Below are 18,233 nucleotides of genomic sequence, written 5' to 3' on the forward strand. Positions count from 1 at the left end.
GCGAAATGTGACTGATGCTTGAATTGGCAAAGCCTGTGGCTCCAAGAAACACACAAACTGTGAATCAGGACCGTCCTGGGGCGGGGGGCGGGGGAGGAAGGCGGAGCAGGTTATCTGTCAGCTCCCTTCTCCCAGGGGTCAAATCACATCAGGCATTAACTCCCCCACATTCCGGATGGGGCCCACGTGGGAGACGAGTAGGGTCCCAAGCGTCTCATCAGTGGGGATGCCCTCGGTGGGAGGTGAGGGGTGAGCCACGGCTGTTGGGTTTTGCCCTGTGACGTTAGACCCCAGGACCAGTGAGGTCAAGAAGGTCTGAAGAGGTGCCCGGGGGTGGGGGGGTTCCTGATTCATTTGTGTCACAGAACAACAGCTCTGGTAGCAGAGGACAGCCCCAGGGCCCTGCCTGGGAGGGGCTGAGCCCAAGGTGACTAAGGGATGGAGGAAGGGGGTCCCGGTGGTCAGGGGGACATGTGGGCACTCACACGTGTACATGCACCAGCCTCCCCGGTGCTGGGAGGATGCGGTTGGCCTGAGACCAAACCCAGATCCTCCATGCGGACCGATGGCACTGGGTGACACTGGAGGGCCCACACCTGGGTCTCCCCATCTGTAGCACTCTCACTCTCATGGGCTCTTTTTTTTTTTTTAATTAATTAATTAATTATTTTTGGCTGCACTGGGTCTTTGTTGCTGCGCGTGGCTTTCTCTAGTTATGCCGAGCGGGGGCTACTCTTCGTTGCAGCGCGTGGGCTTCTCATTGCAGTGGCTTCTCTTGTTGCAGAGCTCAGGCTCTAGGCACGCGGACCTCAGTAGTTGTGGCTCGCAGGCTCCAGAGCGCAGGCTCAGTAGTTGTGGCGCACGGGCTTTGTTGCTCCGCGGCATGTGGGATCTTCCCGGACCAGGGCTCGAACCCATGTGTCCTGCATTGGCAGGAGGATTCTTAACCACTGCGCCACCAAGGAATGTGCTAGACATGGTCTCAGGCTCTGGGATACGGCAGTGCCCAAGACAGGCAAAATTCCTGCCCTCGTGGAATTTAGGTTCTGAGGAAGACAGACAATAAACATGTAAACACACTGATTTTATAATAATATCAGGGAATGTTAAGATTTTGTTTTTTAAGCCGAGTCAGAGGCCAGGAGGGAATGGGGGTGATGGCTGGGTGGTCAGGGAAGACTTCCTGGAGGTGCCCCTTGAGTAGGGATCTAAAAAAAGTGAAGTGAGGGAATTCCCTGGTGGTCCAGTGGTTAAGAATCCATGCTTCCAATGCAAGAGATGCAGGTTCGATCCCTGGTCGGGGAACTAACGTCCTGCGTGCCATATGGTGTGGCCAAAAAAGTTAATTAATTTTAAAAATTTAAAAAGTGGAGTGAATCATGGAGGTATAGGGCAGAGGCAGCATATTAAAAGAGAAAGTGTATAAAAATGCCTCGGATCCTTCCTGGCACACAGTAGGTGCTTAAGATTAGCTCCTGGTGCTAATGTTAGTAGGGGTAGTAATAGTGCGGTTATTCTAACAGAAGCATCAAGGTGAGAGAGAAGGAATGAAGGCGGGGAGATACAGGCCCTGTGTGCTGCTGCTGTAGTTGAGACAGTTGGTGGTAATGGACAGATGGCGTCCTCCCATTTTACAGATCAGCAGACTGAGGTTCTAGGAGATGGGATGACCTGCCCGAGGTCACACAGCTGGTAAGACCACCCCGGAGCATCCCTGAGCCGTCCCTGTCTGTGCAGGAATGCTCGCCGTATGCGGCCCACCTCTACGACGCAGAGGATCCATCCACGCCCCTGAGGACTGTGCCCGGGCTCTGCGAGGACTACTGCCTGGACCTGTGGCAGTCGTGCCGGGGCCTCTTCCGCCACCTGTCGCCCGACCGCGAGCTCTGGACGCTGGAGGGCAACCGCGCCAAATTCTGCCGCTACCTGTCCCTGGACGACACGGACTACTGCTTCCCGCACCTGCTGGTCAATGAGAACCTCAACTCCAACCTGGGCCGTGTGGTGGCTGATGCCATGGGCTGCCTGCAGCTATGTCTGGAGGAGGTGGCCAATGGGCTGCGCAACCCCGTGGCCATGGTCCACGCCCAGGACGGCTCCCACCGCTTCTTCGTGGCCGAGCAGCTGGGGCTGGTGTGGGTCTACCTGCCTGATCGCTCGCGGCTGGAGAAGCCCTTCCTGAACATCAGCCGGGCCGTGCTCACCTCGCCCTGGGAGGGTGACGAGCGGGGCTTCCTGGGCCTCGCCTTCCACCCCAGCTTCCGGCACAATGGCAAGCTCTACGTCTACTACTCAGTGGGTGTGGGCTTCCACGAGTGGATACGCATCAGCGAGTTCAGGGTCTCAGAGGATGACATGAACGCTGTGGACCACGACTCGGAGAGGTGGTTCCCTGGGAGCCCAGGCGGGAGGGGCGGGGCTGTGAGCATGGATGAGCCCTGGCGTGACCACACGTGGCCAACTGGAGTTGTGCCCCTCAGGAGCTGTGAAATATTTTGAATGTCACGCTTGGTGAGGGGGCCGAACCCCCTGTTCTGGGGTCAGGGGAGGGGTAGTTGCCAAACAGACATCACCGGGTCATGTCCAACTCCTGGATCAGGTACTTTAGATGGTGCCTTTCATTTGGTTCTCATACAGCCCCATTTTACAGATGAAGAAGTGGAGGCTCAGAGAGGTAACGGGACTGTTAGGTCACACAGCTAGGAAGTGTCAGAGCTGGAACCCTGGTCTGTCTGCCTCCCTCCCAGGCCCAACCCACTGCTCCTACCAGGGCACTATGGCCCCAAGGCCCCAGTCTCACCTGGCCCCACCTCCTATTTCTCACCTGGCCCCACCTCCTATTTCTCACCTGGACCTTCTGCCCCCCAGGCAGATTGCTCTCCTCCCCACCCTCCCCCAACAGCTTTATCCGTTCCTTGCCTCCAGGCCTCTGCTCCTCTCAACACCCAGCCTGCTCTCTGGGTATTAGTTATGCCCCAACTGTTTTCAAAACAGGTTTGACCTAGCCTGGCAAGAAGGGCATACATAATCTGTCTCCAATGGGAAAATAAATCCTGTACCAGGTAACTCAAATAGGCAGAATTTGATACTGGGAATTAGTTCCTCGGGTGTTGGAAATGATGAAAGAGCAACCTGGAGAAGAAGGGAGGCAACTCTAGGTTTAACAACTGGAGGGAGCCGCCTCCGTCTCTTGGCCTGTGATCAGTGGGGTTACTGGAGCCCCTGAGCTGGGGCCACTTGGTGGAAGCTAGAACCATGGTGGACCTGGGTCGGGGGAGCTGGAGCCAGCTGGAGCCAGGGACTGCCAAGACACTGCCTGAAACAGACAGACAGAGAGAGGGAGAAATACCGCTGCCTCTCCACCTGCTACTCCCCACTCCCCGCCCTCCAGTCTCTGGCCAATGCCTTCCACTGGCTGAACCTAGCTGGAGGCCACGTAGCGGAGGAGCATGGGAAATGTAGTTTTCAGGAGCTGGCCCCCTGAAGTAGAGGAGCATGTAAGGGGAGGACCAGGACTGATCTGAGGGCAAATAGACAAATAATAGCACATGATGCATTCAATAAAATTGTAAACTCTTGACATTGAACTTATAAAAAGAAGGAGTTAAATATGCTGGCTAATGTGAGGTCTAATGTAGATTTTGCCTGTGAGCTTCCCGGCAGCCAGGGCAAAAGGAGAAAACGTAATTCTCATTACCTTATATGAGGCTGCACAACCAGTTCTCCAAGAGAGGCCAAGTTTATCACATGGATCTCACAGAGGGGAGAGAGAGGGACAGAGTGGATGTGTCTTCAATGGTGACTTTTAAATATTGATTCCTGATGAAGGCTGAAGGAGGAACACAAAATAAACAGACGAATATATTGCAGAGTTAGGGTTCAGCAAAGGCTCTATGGGGACCTCACAAGTACAAGCCTAGAAATTGACTCTTGCAGGGGCAGAAGTAGTCACAGCTGGCTCAGGGCAGAGCCAGGAGTGAGTGACCATCCTTGCCTGAGTCAGCTGTCAGTCTCTGTTCTCAGGGCTGAGACCCCGATGGGAGATGGATGACCGACAGTCTGAGCTGTCCTCTCCATGGAGGACCTGGAGTTTGGGGTTGTGTATGACTTACCAAGTCGTGTGTGTTGGCCTCACAATAGAAAGGCTTCTGGTCTTGGCTCTGAAGGTCCAAAGTCCTGGGTTCAAGTTGCTTGACATTTCTGTATCTCGGGTTTCTCATCTGTATTAATAAGGGCTTGGCAAGTCAGTCACCAATCCTGGAAAACCTAAACCAGCCTAAGCATTTCGATCAGAGGGAATTTAGTACAAGGAGTTGGCTACAAAGGGATTGGGAGGGATGGAGAAGGAAAAGGGGATGGTCAGGTTACCTAAAGATGAGTTCCTGTGAGAAGCTAGAGGAGCAAAAGGCAAAAGCATCTTTGTGCTGCTGAGTTTTGCCCCTCCTGGTACCCAGATGTCTGGGTGGAAACCCAGGAGTCCATATTTGCCAGCCACTGTTGCCCTTCCTGCAACCACCCCTTCTGGAGGCAGCACCAGAAACGAGGGAAATGTGGCCCCTCCCTTCTCCTTGCCTTCCATCGTCCGTTGGCAAGCCCCTAACCAGAAGCCAGCTGGCTGGCAGTATGGTGGAAGGTTCCGCCCTGGCAGGAAAGGAGGTTGCTGAGGAATGAGTGTGGTTGAGCACAACCCACACCATCCAGCCCACCTCCTTAGAAGCTACAGCACATAATCAATGAGAGAGTGTGTCAGAAGTGCTCGGCTTAAGTGGCTGGCGTGTGGGTAGCTATGATGACGAAGAAACCAGTTGTGCCAGTGATCGGGTCAACAGCTTCGCTTGATCCTAACAGGGCAGGTGCTAGCTGTGGGGAGAGTGGAAAAAGCGCTAGACCAGAACTAGAAGTCCTGAGTTCTAGTCCCAGCTCTGCTATCTACGGGCTGTGTGACCTTGGGCAAGTTGCTCAACCTCTCTGAGCCTCTCGGTTCTCATTGGCACAATGGTGTGAATTATTCCTCCTGCCCAGCCTGCCAGATCCTTATAAAAATCACCTGCTATAAAGGATATGAAAAGTCTTTCCAAATATGAAATGGCATCCAGGAGACAGGAGGTTTTATTGCTGTGATCTTGTTTTGTGTTTTGGCTGAGGTTTTTTTTTGGGGGGGGCGGGGTGCTTATCTTCTTTTAGGATAATCCTGGAGATCGAAGAACCAGCCTCGAACCATAATGGGGGCCAGCTGCTCTTTGGGGATGATGGGTACCTCTACATCTTTACTGGAGATGGCGGGATGGCTGGAGACCCCTTTGGAAAGTTTGGAAATGCCCAAAACAAGTATGTTCTGATTTGGTTGGCTGGTGGGTTGTTTTACATACTCCTAGTTTACATACTATCCTGGAGGGTGGGGGTTACTTCCTCAGCCACGAAGTGTAGGGTAGTAGAAAGGGCTTTGGACCCCAGCTCAGTCTGCAGCTAGCTAGCTATCTGGGGGACCCAGTCACTTCCTCTCATCAGTTAGAGGAGAAGAAGAATCCCCATGGGGGGAATCATCATCATCATTATCTAGTCACGAAGAATAAAGGTGATCACGTTGTCATGGGTACCTGAGAGGTGACATCACAGAGCCTCTGGGAAGATCAGATTTTCTCTGAAGTCTGCCCAGCCCTTCTGGAGCCAGAGGAAGGAAAAGGGTGTTTTCCAGACCTAATGGGGAGTGTGGGCTGGTTGGGGCAGGGCTGTGTGGTTGGGCACGTGGGTTTTCTGCCCCAAGGGTCACCCAAGATGGCCCAGAAATTGAAGCAGTCTTGCTTTCAGTTCCTCACTTCTGGACTTGAGTAGATGGCCTGCCACCATTCCCCTCCTTACACACACACACAAACACAAACACACACACACACACACACACACACACACACACACACACACAAGTCTCGTGCATATAGAGGAGGATATCCAGTAGATGAGGATATCCAGGAGTCTGAGGGCAGCCTCCTCCATTCTCTTAGTCAAAATCACAAAACCTTCCTCAGCCCAGAAAGTAAAAATAGCGAGTATGCTGTTGATTACGGCAATTAAAGTGCTCCCAATTTGTGACTTGTGCTTTCATACGTGACAGTGTAAGAATCATTGCAACGTTCTCGTGTTTGGGATGTATTTAGAGATGAAGTTGAGAAAATAGAAATTAAGGATTTGTGGATAATTGGACAGGACTTAAAACATTACTTTGCTCTTATGAGTTTTGCCCACTTATATATCAAAGCTTGGTGCGTGGTGTATGGGCTCCGGGGAGTAATCTGAGCAGACTGGAGCGTATGAGAGGAACTCACTGGGGCAAAACCTAGAAGTCCACAATAGGGGATTAACTGTGGGACATCTACTGGGGGAGAGCATTTTATCATCATGAAAGAGAATACTTGTGAGGTACCTTTAATGAGGAGGGAAAAGCTTGGGTGCCGATGCTATGTGAGAATGATGGGGTACACAGTTGCATCAAATGGGCGGACCAGCCAGTCCTGCCTTGAAGAGCAAGCCAAAGGGAGCGCACCAAAATGCTAACAGCTAGGGGAAAACCACGCAGTAAGTAAGCGCGTCAAAAAATCACAGATGAAGAGGGCGTACATCTTTAAGCATGTTACAGGTTCCATCATGTGTCACTTTTGTTATGCAATGAATGAGACCCAAAAGCCGCTCACCCCCAGTGGCTGCATGGAGGTTAGGGCTGCACCCCGTTCTGCGCGGCTCTGGAGGGCACATCCTGAGGTCTCCTCGCTCCAAGGGCTCCGGAAGCTGATGTTGCACGGTGCCGAGGAGTGGCCTCGCTTCCGGTCCAGAGCTGCCTGAGGAATCTGGCAAGCTGTCCCCCTCATCTTTGAGATCAGGGTGGTGTGTGTGGAGTGTGGGGTGAATGAAACCGCTTCTGAGGCCTGTTTGGCTCTCTGACATGCTGTGATGGCACTGGGGCTGTATGAGAGAGATGGCGAGTACCCCAGCCTCCCATTTCCTGCTAAGATCTGAGGTGCTCTCTCTCCCGTCTCCCTGCCCTGGCCTGTACTCTTGTATGGGGCACTTGACTTTGATTGCAGGTGTTCATTCATTCGCTCAGCAAACACTTCATGAGCACCTGCTACGTGCCAGTCACTGTGCTAGGTGCTGGAAGAAAGCTGTAAATAGAAATCATTTTTCTGGTATGATTTGCACCCCGTAGCACAGCCCTGTGAGGAGGCAGGAAAGAGAGGGGCCACCTAATATCACAGTGGACGACACCAAGGTCCGGGGAGATTAGAAAGTGTGGTAAAGAGCTTGGATTTCTGCAGCCAGGCTGCCTAGGCTGGATCCCAGTCCTATCATTTCCTGGGAATGTTTTATGCCCTTTCTGAGCTCAGCTGCCCCGTCTGTAAAAAGGGGATCACAATAGCACCCACCTACCTAAAAGGTTCGTTGTGAGGATGAAACAAAGCAATAGATGGTATGTATGCCCAATACTTAGGACAGGGCCTGGGACTTGGTAAGGTGCCCGATAGATGTCGAATGAATGAATGAGGTTACCCAGCTGGTAAGTGGCTGAGGAGGTCGTGAACCTGGGGTCTCTGGCCGCACAGCCGAGGCTCTCCTTGCACCTGGGTTGGCCGTGGGCCCTGGGCCCCGGCACCCCCATCCCCGCACCTGCCCCGCGGTGCCCGAGCCCCTGGCGCGGGGACACCCCGAGCCGGCTCCTTCTCTCACCCGGCCCGCAGGTCGGCGCTGCTGGGCAAGGTGCTGCGCATCGACGTGAACCGCAACGAGCGCGGCCCGCTCTACCGCATCCCGTCCGACAACCCATTCGTGGGCGATCCCGCCGCGCGGCCAGAGGTCTACGCCCTCGGGGTGCGCAACATGTGGCGCTGCTCCTTCGACCGCGGCGACCCGGCGTCGGGCGCGGGCCGCGGGCGCCTCTTCTGCGGCGACGTGGGCCAGAACAAGTTCGAGGAGGTGGACCTGGTGGAGCGCGGCCGCAACTATGGCTGGCGCGCGCGCGAGGGCTTCGAGTGCTACGACCGCAAGCTGTGTGCCAACACCTCCCTCGGTGACCGCCCCCGGCCCCCTACCCCCGCGCCCTGGAGAACCTGTCTCCCCAGATCTGACCCCCACTCCACGGCTGTGCGCCCGCGCCTCCCTCCGTGGCCAACCGCGCCCCCGACCGGGACTTCCTTGCCCGCGCAAACCCATGCCCTCCCCCGCTTTACAAACTTGAAACACCACCCTTTCTGGTTGACTGTCTGGGGCCCTCTCGGGAACCTCGCCCCATCCCCTCCCTCCCCTCCCCCGCTCCCCCGCAAGACTCAGGACCACCTAAGAAGCCTTGTTGGGAACCGGCCGCAGACTCACCCAGCTTCTCCCGCCTCTCCAGATGATGTGCTGCCGATTTTCGCCTACCCGCACAAACTGGGCAAGTCGGTCACTGGGGGCTACGTGTACCGGGGCTGCGAGTACCCGAACCTGAACGGCCTCTACATTTTCGGAGACTTCATGAGCGGGTAAGTGGCCTGACAACATTTCTGAGGGGGCAGGGACTGCAGAGGTGAAAGGTGGGGGGATGTACAACACCCTTGACAGCCCCGGGGCCATCTGGCTCCTGCGAGCCAGGACCTGCCGTTGCGCCAACAGGCCAGAGAGGTCACCCTGCTGGAGAGAGGGGAGCTGGGGCTCCAGCTGGGGTCTGCCCGTGGGACCCGTGGAGCCATGCTTTATGGCAGTGTTGCCTCCACCCACTGAGCCCCTAGAGGGTGTGTGTGTGTGTGTGTGTGTGTCTGGGAGAGGTGTTGGGATGAGTCACACCCCAAACAGGTTTCAGAGGGGGTAGAACATACCTCCCAAGCCTGCTGTGGGTCAGACTGTCTCCCCAAGCGAGCTTATGGAGACTCATGGCCATCTCGTTCTCCTGTTGTATAGAGGGGGAAAACTGAGGACCAGAGAGGCCCAGGGAAGCTAGACACCTGGCATGATGTTTAAAAGTACAGCTGAGATGGCCTATGTTCAAAGCCTGGCACGCTTGTTAGCCATGTGACCTTGAGCCGGTTACTTCACCACTCTGTGCTTTAGTTTCCTCATCTACAAAATGATAATAGTACCTGCTTACTAGGGTTGTTTGAGACCTGTTCGTACATATACAGCACTTAGAATCTAGAATGTGCTCAATTTCTGTGTTTTGTTTTTGTTCGCTTGTTTAATAAGGTAGAAGGATCTGTTGGTTACCTGAGGACCCTTCCAGCCTCACGTGAAATGAATTTTTTGTTTGTTTGCCACACCGTGCAGCTTGTAGGATCTTAGTTCCCTGACCAGGGATTGAACCCGGGCTCCCTGTAGTGGAAGCGTGGAATTCTAACCGCCGGACCACCAGTTCTTAATCATTCCCACCCTAGCCTCTCCATGTAAGGGCAGCTGAACTGGGTCCCTCGGGAGAGGAAATAAGGAAGCCCGAGGCTGGCAGAATTCTTACCTCCTCCAGGCTGCTGACCTAGGGTGGCTTTGTGGCCAGTGCATCTACAGCTGGAGCTGACAGAGAACCCTGACCTGGGCCTCTGGTTGCTGGGTCCTTCTCCCAGCTTAGGGTCTCCCTCTGGGACTCAGTTATCTCATCTGGAAAATGGGTCTAGATGAAACCCCCTTTTTTTTTTTTTACCCCGATTCTCCTTTTTCCCTTCTGCTGTCCCCCAGGAGTGCCCACGCCACCTGAACACAGAAATTCAATGAATTTTGCCAACACTTCCCAAACCCCTCTGCTGAGTCAGGCTTTGTGCCAGGGCCAAAGCAACAGAGTTGATGAGTACCTTGTATCCAAGTCAGGGAGACAGACCCACACTCGGTCCACTCGAGTGCAGCCTCAGAGAGCCTGTGAGCGGTGCTGGGGAAAGCCCAGCACAGGGGCAGTCGGGAGGGCTTCCCAGAGGAGGGGATGACCAAGCAGGGCCTGAAAGTATCAATAGGTGATTGACAGGCATAGAAGGGAGTAAGGGACAAGATCAACATTCTCTGAAGATGCCAAATTCTCCATTTCATGCTCCGAAGTGGAGGCAGCTCCAGAGTATGCGGAAACTCCTGGGCACCAGCCTTGGAGGCTTCTGAACCGGAAGTCAGCTCCTGACTGCTTCCTGCTGGTCAGCAGGTGGGGTTGAGCTGAGGGGGCAGGAACCAAGCTGGTCTTGTTCACCCCTGTGCTTCTCCTAGTACGTAGCAGGTGTTCAGTAAAGCCTGCACCTGAGTCTGGCTTCATGGATGTGCGGGCTGTGCACTTACATGAGGCTCCGTCTCAGAAGTGCCCACGCTTGGTTTAATGCTCTGCTGTTACTGTCTTGAAATGTTTAGTACTTTTTGAACAAGGGGCTCTGAGTGCTCACTTTGCACTGCACCCTGCAAGTTATGTATGGTCCCGGTTGCATGGATAATAGATGATTGGACGGATGGATTGGTGGGTGGGGTTCCCTCGGGCACCCTGCCAGGCATGACCCCACAGCCCATCCTCCTTCGCAGGCGTCTGATGTCCCTCCGAGAGAACCTGGGGACAGGCCAGTGGCGGTACAACGAGATCTGCATGGGCCGTGGCCAGACCTGTGCGTTCCCGGGCCTCATCAACAACTACTATCCACACATCATCTCCTTCGCGGAGGACGAGGCCGGTGAGCGCTCCTGAGGCCTCTCCATCCAGGCTGCCGATGCCTGGGATTGTGCCCCACCCCATGGGTCCTTCTGGCCTGGGATTCGAGGGATGGCATCTCAGGCCTGAAATCACCTTCTGGCTGGAGAGTGACGTGTTCAGAGGGCTTGAGCCTTGCTTCGGTGTCAGTTCTCACTCATCTAAGCTTCCATTTCCTTATCTGGAAGATGGGAGCAGTGGTCCCCGTCCTTCCCTTTCCCCAAGTGTCACCCTGGGCAGGCTTGCCAGGTGGGATAGCGTGACCCCACAAGTAAGAGTCCAGGGCAGTTACGGGACCAGGAAAGGATCTGTGATGGTGGAAATGCAGGCAGGTGGGGGAAGAGTGCCTCCCTGGGGACCTCCAGCTCCCTGGGTTCCTGATGGCAAATGTATCGGGGCCTATAAACGAAGCCGCGTTGTCTTCAGAAAGGGGTGAGCACCGCTTTCTTGCCTGTTAGTGGGTCCCCCATTCAGGCACTTGTGTTTTCAATGCAAGGAGCAGAGGGGGAGGGGAGAGGAAGAAGGACCATGGAGGCTGGATCCCGCCTTTGTCTTTGGCCCCGGATTGTCCCTGGACAAAAGCTGAGGGGCCCCCAGTGGGGCCTGGTGGATGCTTGGCCAGGTTACTAAGCAACGCCTTTCCAGGGGCCTTTCGAGAGGTGTCCCCTGCAGGGCCCAGTGCCCAGAGCCCCCAGGCCTGAGTCTGGGAAACCTTTGTTGAACTGATACCCGTCAGAGTCTAAATTTTCAAAAGGGCAGCCTCAGACCCCACCACCCTCCCTGAGCCCACTGGGCCCTTGAAAGCCATTTCTTTTGGTCATTAGGGAGTTAACATGTTTTGGAAAGGGGGGGATGCCCTCCCCCCACCCTCCTCTGCCTCCAGAGCCCAGACCCAGAGGAGGGCCTGGAAAGCACAGTTCCCAGGGGGCCCTTCCTCAGCCCTCTGAGTGACACCAAGGGATGGACAGCCAGGAGGAGGCCCCTCAAAGACAGACAGCCCAGGGATAGCATGTTGGTGAGTTGGGCAGGTGGTCCCGGAAGGCACAGAGACCTGGGGGTCTGATGCCAGCAAACGTCTCCCAGCTCCCTCTGGCCTCTGCCTCTCTGTATGATCTTCTGACACCTGCAAATTGCAAAACAAGGACCTCTGCTGGCCCAGTGTCCTCCAGGGACAGTGCATACCGCAAACACCAGGAGGGTAGTGTGGCCCTGGGCGGGGCTTAGCAGTGCCATGGGGTTGGGGGCTTCCCACAGATTAAGGCTGGATGGGGCCTTGGGGTGCACCCGGTCCAATGCTGTCACTTTACAGATGGGGAAACTGAGGCTGACTTTTCCTGCCTGGTCGTGGGGTGGGGGGCACTGGACATAGCCTGGCCCCTGGAGGCCTCCCAGAGCAGGACCTAAAGCTCAAGCTTGGTCAGGCAAAGGCAGACAATGGAGAAGGGCATCCAGGCCAAGGGAGCAGCGTGTGTGGGGAGCTCCGAGTTGCTCCAGCACCTGGAGCATAGGGTCAAGGAGGGCTGCACAGCCAGGGAGGGGACCGTGGCCGCTCCCAAGGGCCTCTCTCCAGAAGGGAGCCCAGAAAGGGAAGTAAGGCTCAAAGCCACATGCAAATTCATAGCTGTGCCTATGGACGCTCCAGCAGTGGCCTGCTTGCCAGGGGCCCTGCTCCCTCCCACAGGGTGCATCACACCTTGTGGGCCTATTCCTCCCCCCACCAACTTGACACCCCCCCCACCCCACTCCCACCGGCCACGCTCCCACCACCCACCAAGGCAGGGCTGGTGCTCCTGGAGGGAGGTCAGGGACCATTGACCACTCAGCATCCTGCCCTCCCCAGCCCCCAGCTCCCTGCCACAGCTGGTCTACCCCAGTTGCACAGGTCACCTCTCAAGTGTCTTCCCCTTCCAGAATTCCCCAGGTTTCCTGGGCCTTGATTCTCAAACATCTCCCTCATGCAGCCCTCCCTGACTGCACCAGTCACCAGGGACATGCTTTCCTTCAAGCTCCCTTCTCACTGTCTGTATTGGCCTCTCCTTGGGGAAACCACCCCCGCCCCCATCTTGGGAGGGCTCTCTGCTGCCTCTTACAAGGACAGAAGGTATTAGCATGGCTGAACCATCACAATGAGCCACATGTGGCCTGTGTCTGGGCCTCCCAGCTACCACATCTCCTACATTGGTGTGGGCTTGGGGACAGCAGATGTTTCTGAGTTCCAGGCCTGCTTAACCACTCACCAGTTGCGTGACTTTGGGCAAGTCACCTGACCTCTCTGAGCCTCTGTTTTCTCATCTGGAAGCTGAGAATAATGAAGCTTAATTCCTGGGCATGGGTACCTGTGGCAACAAGGACCAGGGGGCAGGATGGGGGTGGGGAGAGAGCAGAGAACTCAATTTCCCTGAGAGCATCCGTGACACCAGGTGCTCATAATTCCATTTCTACAAACAGAGGCTCTGCATGGGGCTGTCCCGGAGCTGCTGGAGCTCACATGGCGCGAAGTGCAGGGGCTGAGATTCACACTAGAGGCTCCTGAACTCTTCTGCCCCTGCTACTTGCCTGGCAGGTGCCTGCTGGTCAGTGGAGAGAGACTGTGTCCCCAGGGACTTGGCAGGACCTGGACCCTGGGCAACGATGACAATGACAGCAGCAGTAATAGTTAATACGGATGGAGCATCTACTCTATGCTCTTTTCGTTCTCACAACAGCCCGATGAGGCAGGCCCATTGTGGGGATGAGGAAGCTGTGTCATCAGTAAGCAGTCAGTGGGGAGCTGGGCTTTGGACCTCTGTTGGTGCTCAGAGGTGTGTGATCCTGGGCATGAAACCCAGGCAGGGACCAGAGGTGGGGCTGGGTCACCAGGGAGGAGACAAGAGTCCAGAGGTCAGAGCCTGGGAGGGTCCGGGCAGAGCAGCCGGCAGCCCGGGAGGCTGTGCTGCAGTGGGCACATCTGGACGCCTTTCTCAGCCTCGGTTTCCAGTTCCGGGGACTGGAGAGTTACACTGACCTGCAGCATCTCTCCTCCTGGCTCACTGAGGTTGGGGTGCACCTCAGAACTGAGGTGGGGCAGTGGGGCTGGCCGGGATGGTATTCCAGGCAGTGATCTCACTTCTTGCCTCGTTTCTTGTCCAAGGGGAGCTGTACTTCATGTCAACGGGCGTGCCGAGTGCCACAGTGGCACGTGGGGTTGTCTACAAAGTGATCGACCCCTCCAGGTGAGTCCCCCCCCCACCCCACCCCCGTCATGGCCTCAGCTCCTACTGTCTGCCAGGAGCCCTCCCCTCCATTACCTCATTTCCCCTCTCTACCACTCCTTAAGGTGGTTGTGGTTAATATACCCATTTTTCAGATGAGAAAACTGAGGCCCAGAGAGGGGAAGTGACTAGCTAAGTTCATACTGCTGGTGAGGGGCAGATCTAGGATTCAAAACCGATCTGCCAGCCTCAAAGTCCGGTTCTATTTATGCTAAGAGGGCGCCAAAGATACCAGTGGGGGCCCATAAATATGGGCCCCACCATCACATTTTTTTCAATTCTTTTTTTAAATTTTAGAACAGTTTTAGATTTACAGACAAGTTGCAAAGATAGTACAGAGTTTCCCATATACCCCTCACCCAGTTTTCCCTATTATTAACGTCTTGCATTATCATGGTACATTTGTCACAATTAATGAACCAATATTGGTACATTACTATTCATTAAATGTCACACTTTTTTTTTTTTAATTGAGGTAACTCCATACTTTAAAAACAAAAGGATGTCTCTAGTTTTTCCCTAGTGTCCTTTTCTCCGGGATCGCATACAGAATCCCACATTGCATTTAGTCATCGTGCCCTGTTAGCTTCCTCTCGTCTGTGACAGCTTCTCAGACATTCCTTGTTTACCACACTTTTCTGTTGAAAGCACAAAGCTATTAATTACTGGCATAACTATTTGTCAAGAAAAACATAAGCGCTTGCTCCTTTCCTCTCCCCGAGGTCTCGGCGCTCTTTGGATTTATGTCATTGTGGAGCAGCACACGCAAACTCTGCATTTTTCTTCGTAGGTCTGTCCGTATTTTGTATAAACACTTCCACGTTGCGACATTACCCTCAGAAGGCTCCTTTTTGATGGCGGCGTAATTTTCTGTTGAATCACTGCACCGTGATTGCCTGTTCCATCCCTTGGACATTTAGGTTATTTCCAGTTTTTGAAAAAAGACTGCTTCTCTAAGGAAATATCACCTAATTCATGCCAGATGCTGCCTGAGACCCACTGTTTCCTTTAGTCTGTGCAGCATCTTTCTGGCTCATGGCCCCCCGCGCAACAGAGGGAACCCGAGGCTTAGGGATTTCTGCTCAAGGTCTCGTGGGTGGGAGGAGCCAGCAACAGGCTAGACCCCCGTTCCCTCCCTCCCTCCGTGACCCTTCTCATCCCTTTTTTCATTTTTCTCTTTTGGAATCCACGTAATTTTGTGCATCTACAACATATTGAAGAGGGGCGCCGTTCCAGAACATTTGGAAAATGAAGAAATGGGAAGCAGAGGGGGTAGGGTGGGGTCATCCGTTGCCGCCCAAACATAACCACTGTGGCATTTTTTGGTGTATCTCCTACCCTTTGGCAAGACAAAAATTTTTATGTAATTTCCTTAAGGAACAAAACTCAGCTGGGTCCAAAGCGTGTGGCTATTATGTGGAGTTCAAAGCAGCCGGAAAACCCACGCTTTCTGCAGCTTGGAGAAGGGCGTGAGCTGGGCTGTGTTTCAACCTCTGGGGGGAATGGCCCACGTCCCTGCTCGGTTTCCCTCTCTTGCCAGGGCTGTCTGAAAGCCACCCCAGGTCACGTGGCTGCTTCAGCCCTTGGGCTTCCTCCTCGTGCTCTTGGGACCCATTGAAGTCTTGGACCCACGTGGGTTGGTCCCAGAATAGGGTCGGTCCCATTCAAAGACTCACAGATCAGCGGCCAGAAGCTCATTAAAATGGGATTCCATTCCTTACTTGTGCCCCTCAGAGATGTCCAAGGAGACCCAATTCATAGCCCTGGCAACACTTCTCAGGCTCTTTTCTCTCCCAGCCCTCTCCAACCTCACATTCCAAGGCCCCCAGAGCCCTCAGCTCTGCTGCCAGCCCCGAGGCTTTCTCTCTCTCCCCACTTTATTCTTTAGATCGACTTAACCTTTCCCTTTGATTCTGTATCACCAGAAATCCCAGAACCAGAGGGGCAGAGAGAAACCCTCCTCAGAGACTGTGGGGAATGGGGACCAGGGTAAAGTGCAGGAATGGGGCTGTGGTGACAGTTACAGGAGCTGGACCGGCAGGCTGGGGAGAAGGACTGTGACATTTGATCACATCCCAAGGACACTTCATGCTGAGAATTAGAAGTGGCCCTCCTGCTCTGCAGGCAGAGGCTGAGCAGGCACTTGGCAGGCCGTTATAGGGGGGGTCCTGTCCTGGGGTTGGACTCTTGGGGTCTGGGAGGCGTGGACCAGCAGGGTCACTGCTCCGTAAGTGGCCACTGTTGTTACCACACACACGTGCCCAGGCCTGAATGCACACCAGCCCTTTCCCTTCCTTCCTGGCTGCAGGGGGCAGGTGATGTTGGGGGGACATGCTCGGGGCGGGCTCCCAGGGTGCGGCTCATGACCTCTTGTGTGTCTGCAGACGGGCACCACCCGGCAAGTGTCAGATCCAAGCCGCCCACGTGAAGGTCCGGGGCCGCCTCATCCGCTTCGTGCCCAAAGAAAGTAAGTGTCCGCCAAGGTGGGGACACAGCAGGAGTTCCTGCAACCCACGCCCGCTGCCCCTCTTCCAGATGTGGATGCTCCCAGCTGGGCCTGGATGCCCTTCCTTGGCCCCCACGCCCAGCACTGGGCCCCGTACACAGGAGATATTAGGAGTGGGTAGAACTGCTTAAACTTCCTTCCACTCATGCAGTGTCTGCCAGGCCACAGTGGGTGGCTCCAAGGGGCTGCAGGCCTCACAGCGAGCATGGCAAAGGGAGAAATAGCTGGTCCCAGGCAAGGTTCACTCAGAGTTCTTGGGAGGGACAGAGAAAGAGGGTATATCTCAAGATTGGAATGAGTTATTCTAGGTGCAAGGGCGCCTAGGGGAGCGTTTGTGCTGGGTCTGCTATACGAAGGTTCTGTTTTGACGAGCTTGGTGGGGAGAGAGGGGTACAGGTCCTCATGAGCCGAGGGCCAGGCAAAGCCACAGTGACCACCCATGGGATCTGGGGCCATCTGAAGAGGGTACGGCCCAAGGAGAGGGCTGTTCCACTGCGTCCAAGCTAGGTGGGAACAGAGAGTGCCCCAGTGTTGTCAGATCTTCCAGTTCTCAGGACAAGCAGACTATCCATCCATCCATCCATCCACCACATACCTGCGCTTCATACCGGGGCTATAATGCTGAGTGAGCAGATATGGTCCCTGCCTTCTTGGGTTGTTATTATACAATCTCCCGATTTGAAAATATTGGTAACTAGGTCACAATTTTCAAAACCGCCCTGTGGGCCAAAGGAAATACTTCAGTGGGCTGAGTGTGCCCAGCAGGTCTCCAGCTGGCAGACTGGGGGGGGGGGCAGGAAGAGGGGGAGGTTGGGTGGGTGGGGGGTACCCGGCCCTGAGGAAGGGGTGCCCCACCAGGAAGAGGAAGGCTGGGGAAGCTGGCTGTTTGGGGAATTCACTTCCAGCTGCAGTTGGTTTGGGGCCTTGGCAGAGTTTTCCATTCACTCATTCAGCAGTTTCTGCATTTCTGTTAGTTACCCGCTGTGTGCTGGATGCTGGGGCCACAGAAGAAGTCAGACGAGGCCCAGTCCTGGCTGGGGCAAACAGAGGGGTCATTTAGTGTCCCAGGCCCCGTGACAGAAGTTGTGCTGGGCACCATGGGGACCCAGAGCAGTGCAGAGTTGGGGGTGGAGGGGGAGGGTTGGGAAGGTCCTGGAGGCTGAGGGTTGAGCCTGGATGGAGAGGAAAGTGCATTGCAGAGGCCGGGGAAGGGCAGCCTAGGCAGTGAAGGAAGCAGGAGAAGCAGGAGCCCTGGGAGCTGGAAGTCCCTCCCTGCAGGTGGAGTGGGGACCAGGGTGCAGGTTGGGGGAGCGTCTGGCTCATGTTCTGGCCCCGGCCTGCACCTGGTCTTGTATCCAGGCCCTTTCTCAGCCCCTGTCTCAGTGGGTTTCCAAGTGAGACGGGCCGGTGGCCCCGGGATCCCTGCCCATAGTAACTGAGCAGTTTGGGGTTTCCACCTCCCCTGAGGGAGGCAGTACCTGGCAGAGTGTCTGACGTGGAGTGACGTTTAGCCCTATGGCTGACCTGGGCCAAGCGTGAGGGCCACGTCCTGCAGGGACAAAGGGAATCACCCACCGCAGCTCCCCGACACCTAATGAGTCCAGGTCCCCGTGGAGGGGTCAGTGGGAGGGGGTCAGTGTGGACCACAGCCCCGCGCCTAGAGAGCTCCTGACCAGCCCTCCCTGTGATGGGCAGGGGGACCAGCAGCCTTGGGAGCCTGGAGGGGAGGGCTTCACCTGAGCAGAGGGGCCCCGGGCAGGCTGGTTCCCATCCTGCTGGCCTGCCCTCCACCCACTGCAGCTCCCCCCCACCC

General features: G+C 55.3%; 1 protein-coding gene across 1 annotated transcript in view; it reads left to right on the plus strand.

The window, feature by feature from the left end:
• The window catches only part of HHIPL1 (HHIP like 1), a 53,675-nt gene that overhangs the window by 34,438 nt on the left and 1,004 nt on the right, over nt 1-18,233 (plus strand). Inside the window, exons 4-12 of the mRNA XM_024757978.1 lie at nt 1,738-2,384; nt 5,185-5,328; nt 7,728-8,056; nt 8,381-8,507; nt 10,501-10,646; nt 13,794-13,875; nt 16,299-16,513; nt 16,833-16,843; nt 17,201-17,266. Of these exons, the coding sequence (XP_024613746.1) occupies nt 1,738-2,384; nt 5,185-5,328; nt 7,728-8,056; nt 8,381-8,507; nt 10,501-10,646; nt 13,794-13,875; nt 16,299-16,513; nt 16,833-16,843; nt 17,201-17,266 (1,767 nt within the window). The remainder of the gene's footprint in view (nt 1-1,737; nt 2,385-5,184; nt 5,329-7,727; nt 8,057-8,380; nt 8,508-10,500; nt 10,647-13,793; nt 13,876-16,298; nt 16,514-16,832; nt 16,844-17,200; nt 17,267-18,233) is intronic.

Source organism: Neophocaena asiaeorientalis, unplaced genomic scaffold (assembly GCF_003031525.2).
Source record: "Neophocaena asiaeorientalis asiaeorientalis breed wild unplaced genomic scaffold, Neophocaena_asiaeorientalis_V1.1 scaffold476, whole genome shotgun sequence".
In the NCBI taxonomy this organism is placed as follows: Eukaryota; Metazoa; Chordata; class Mammalia; order Artiodactyla; family Phocoenidae; genus Neophocaena; species Neophocaena asiaeorientalis.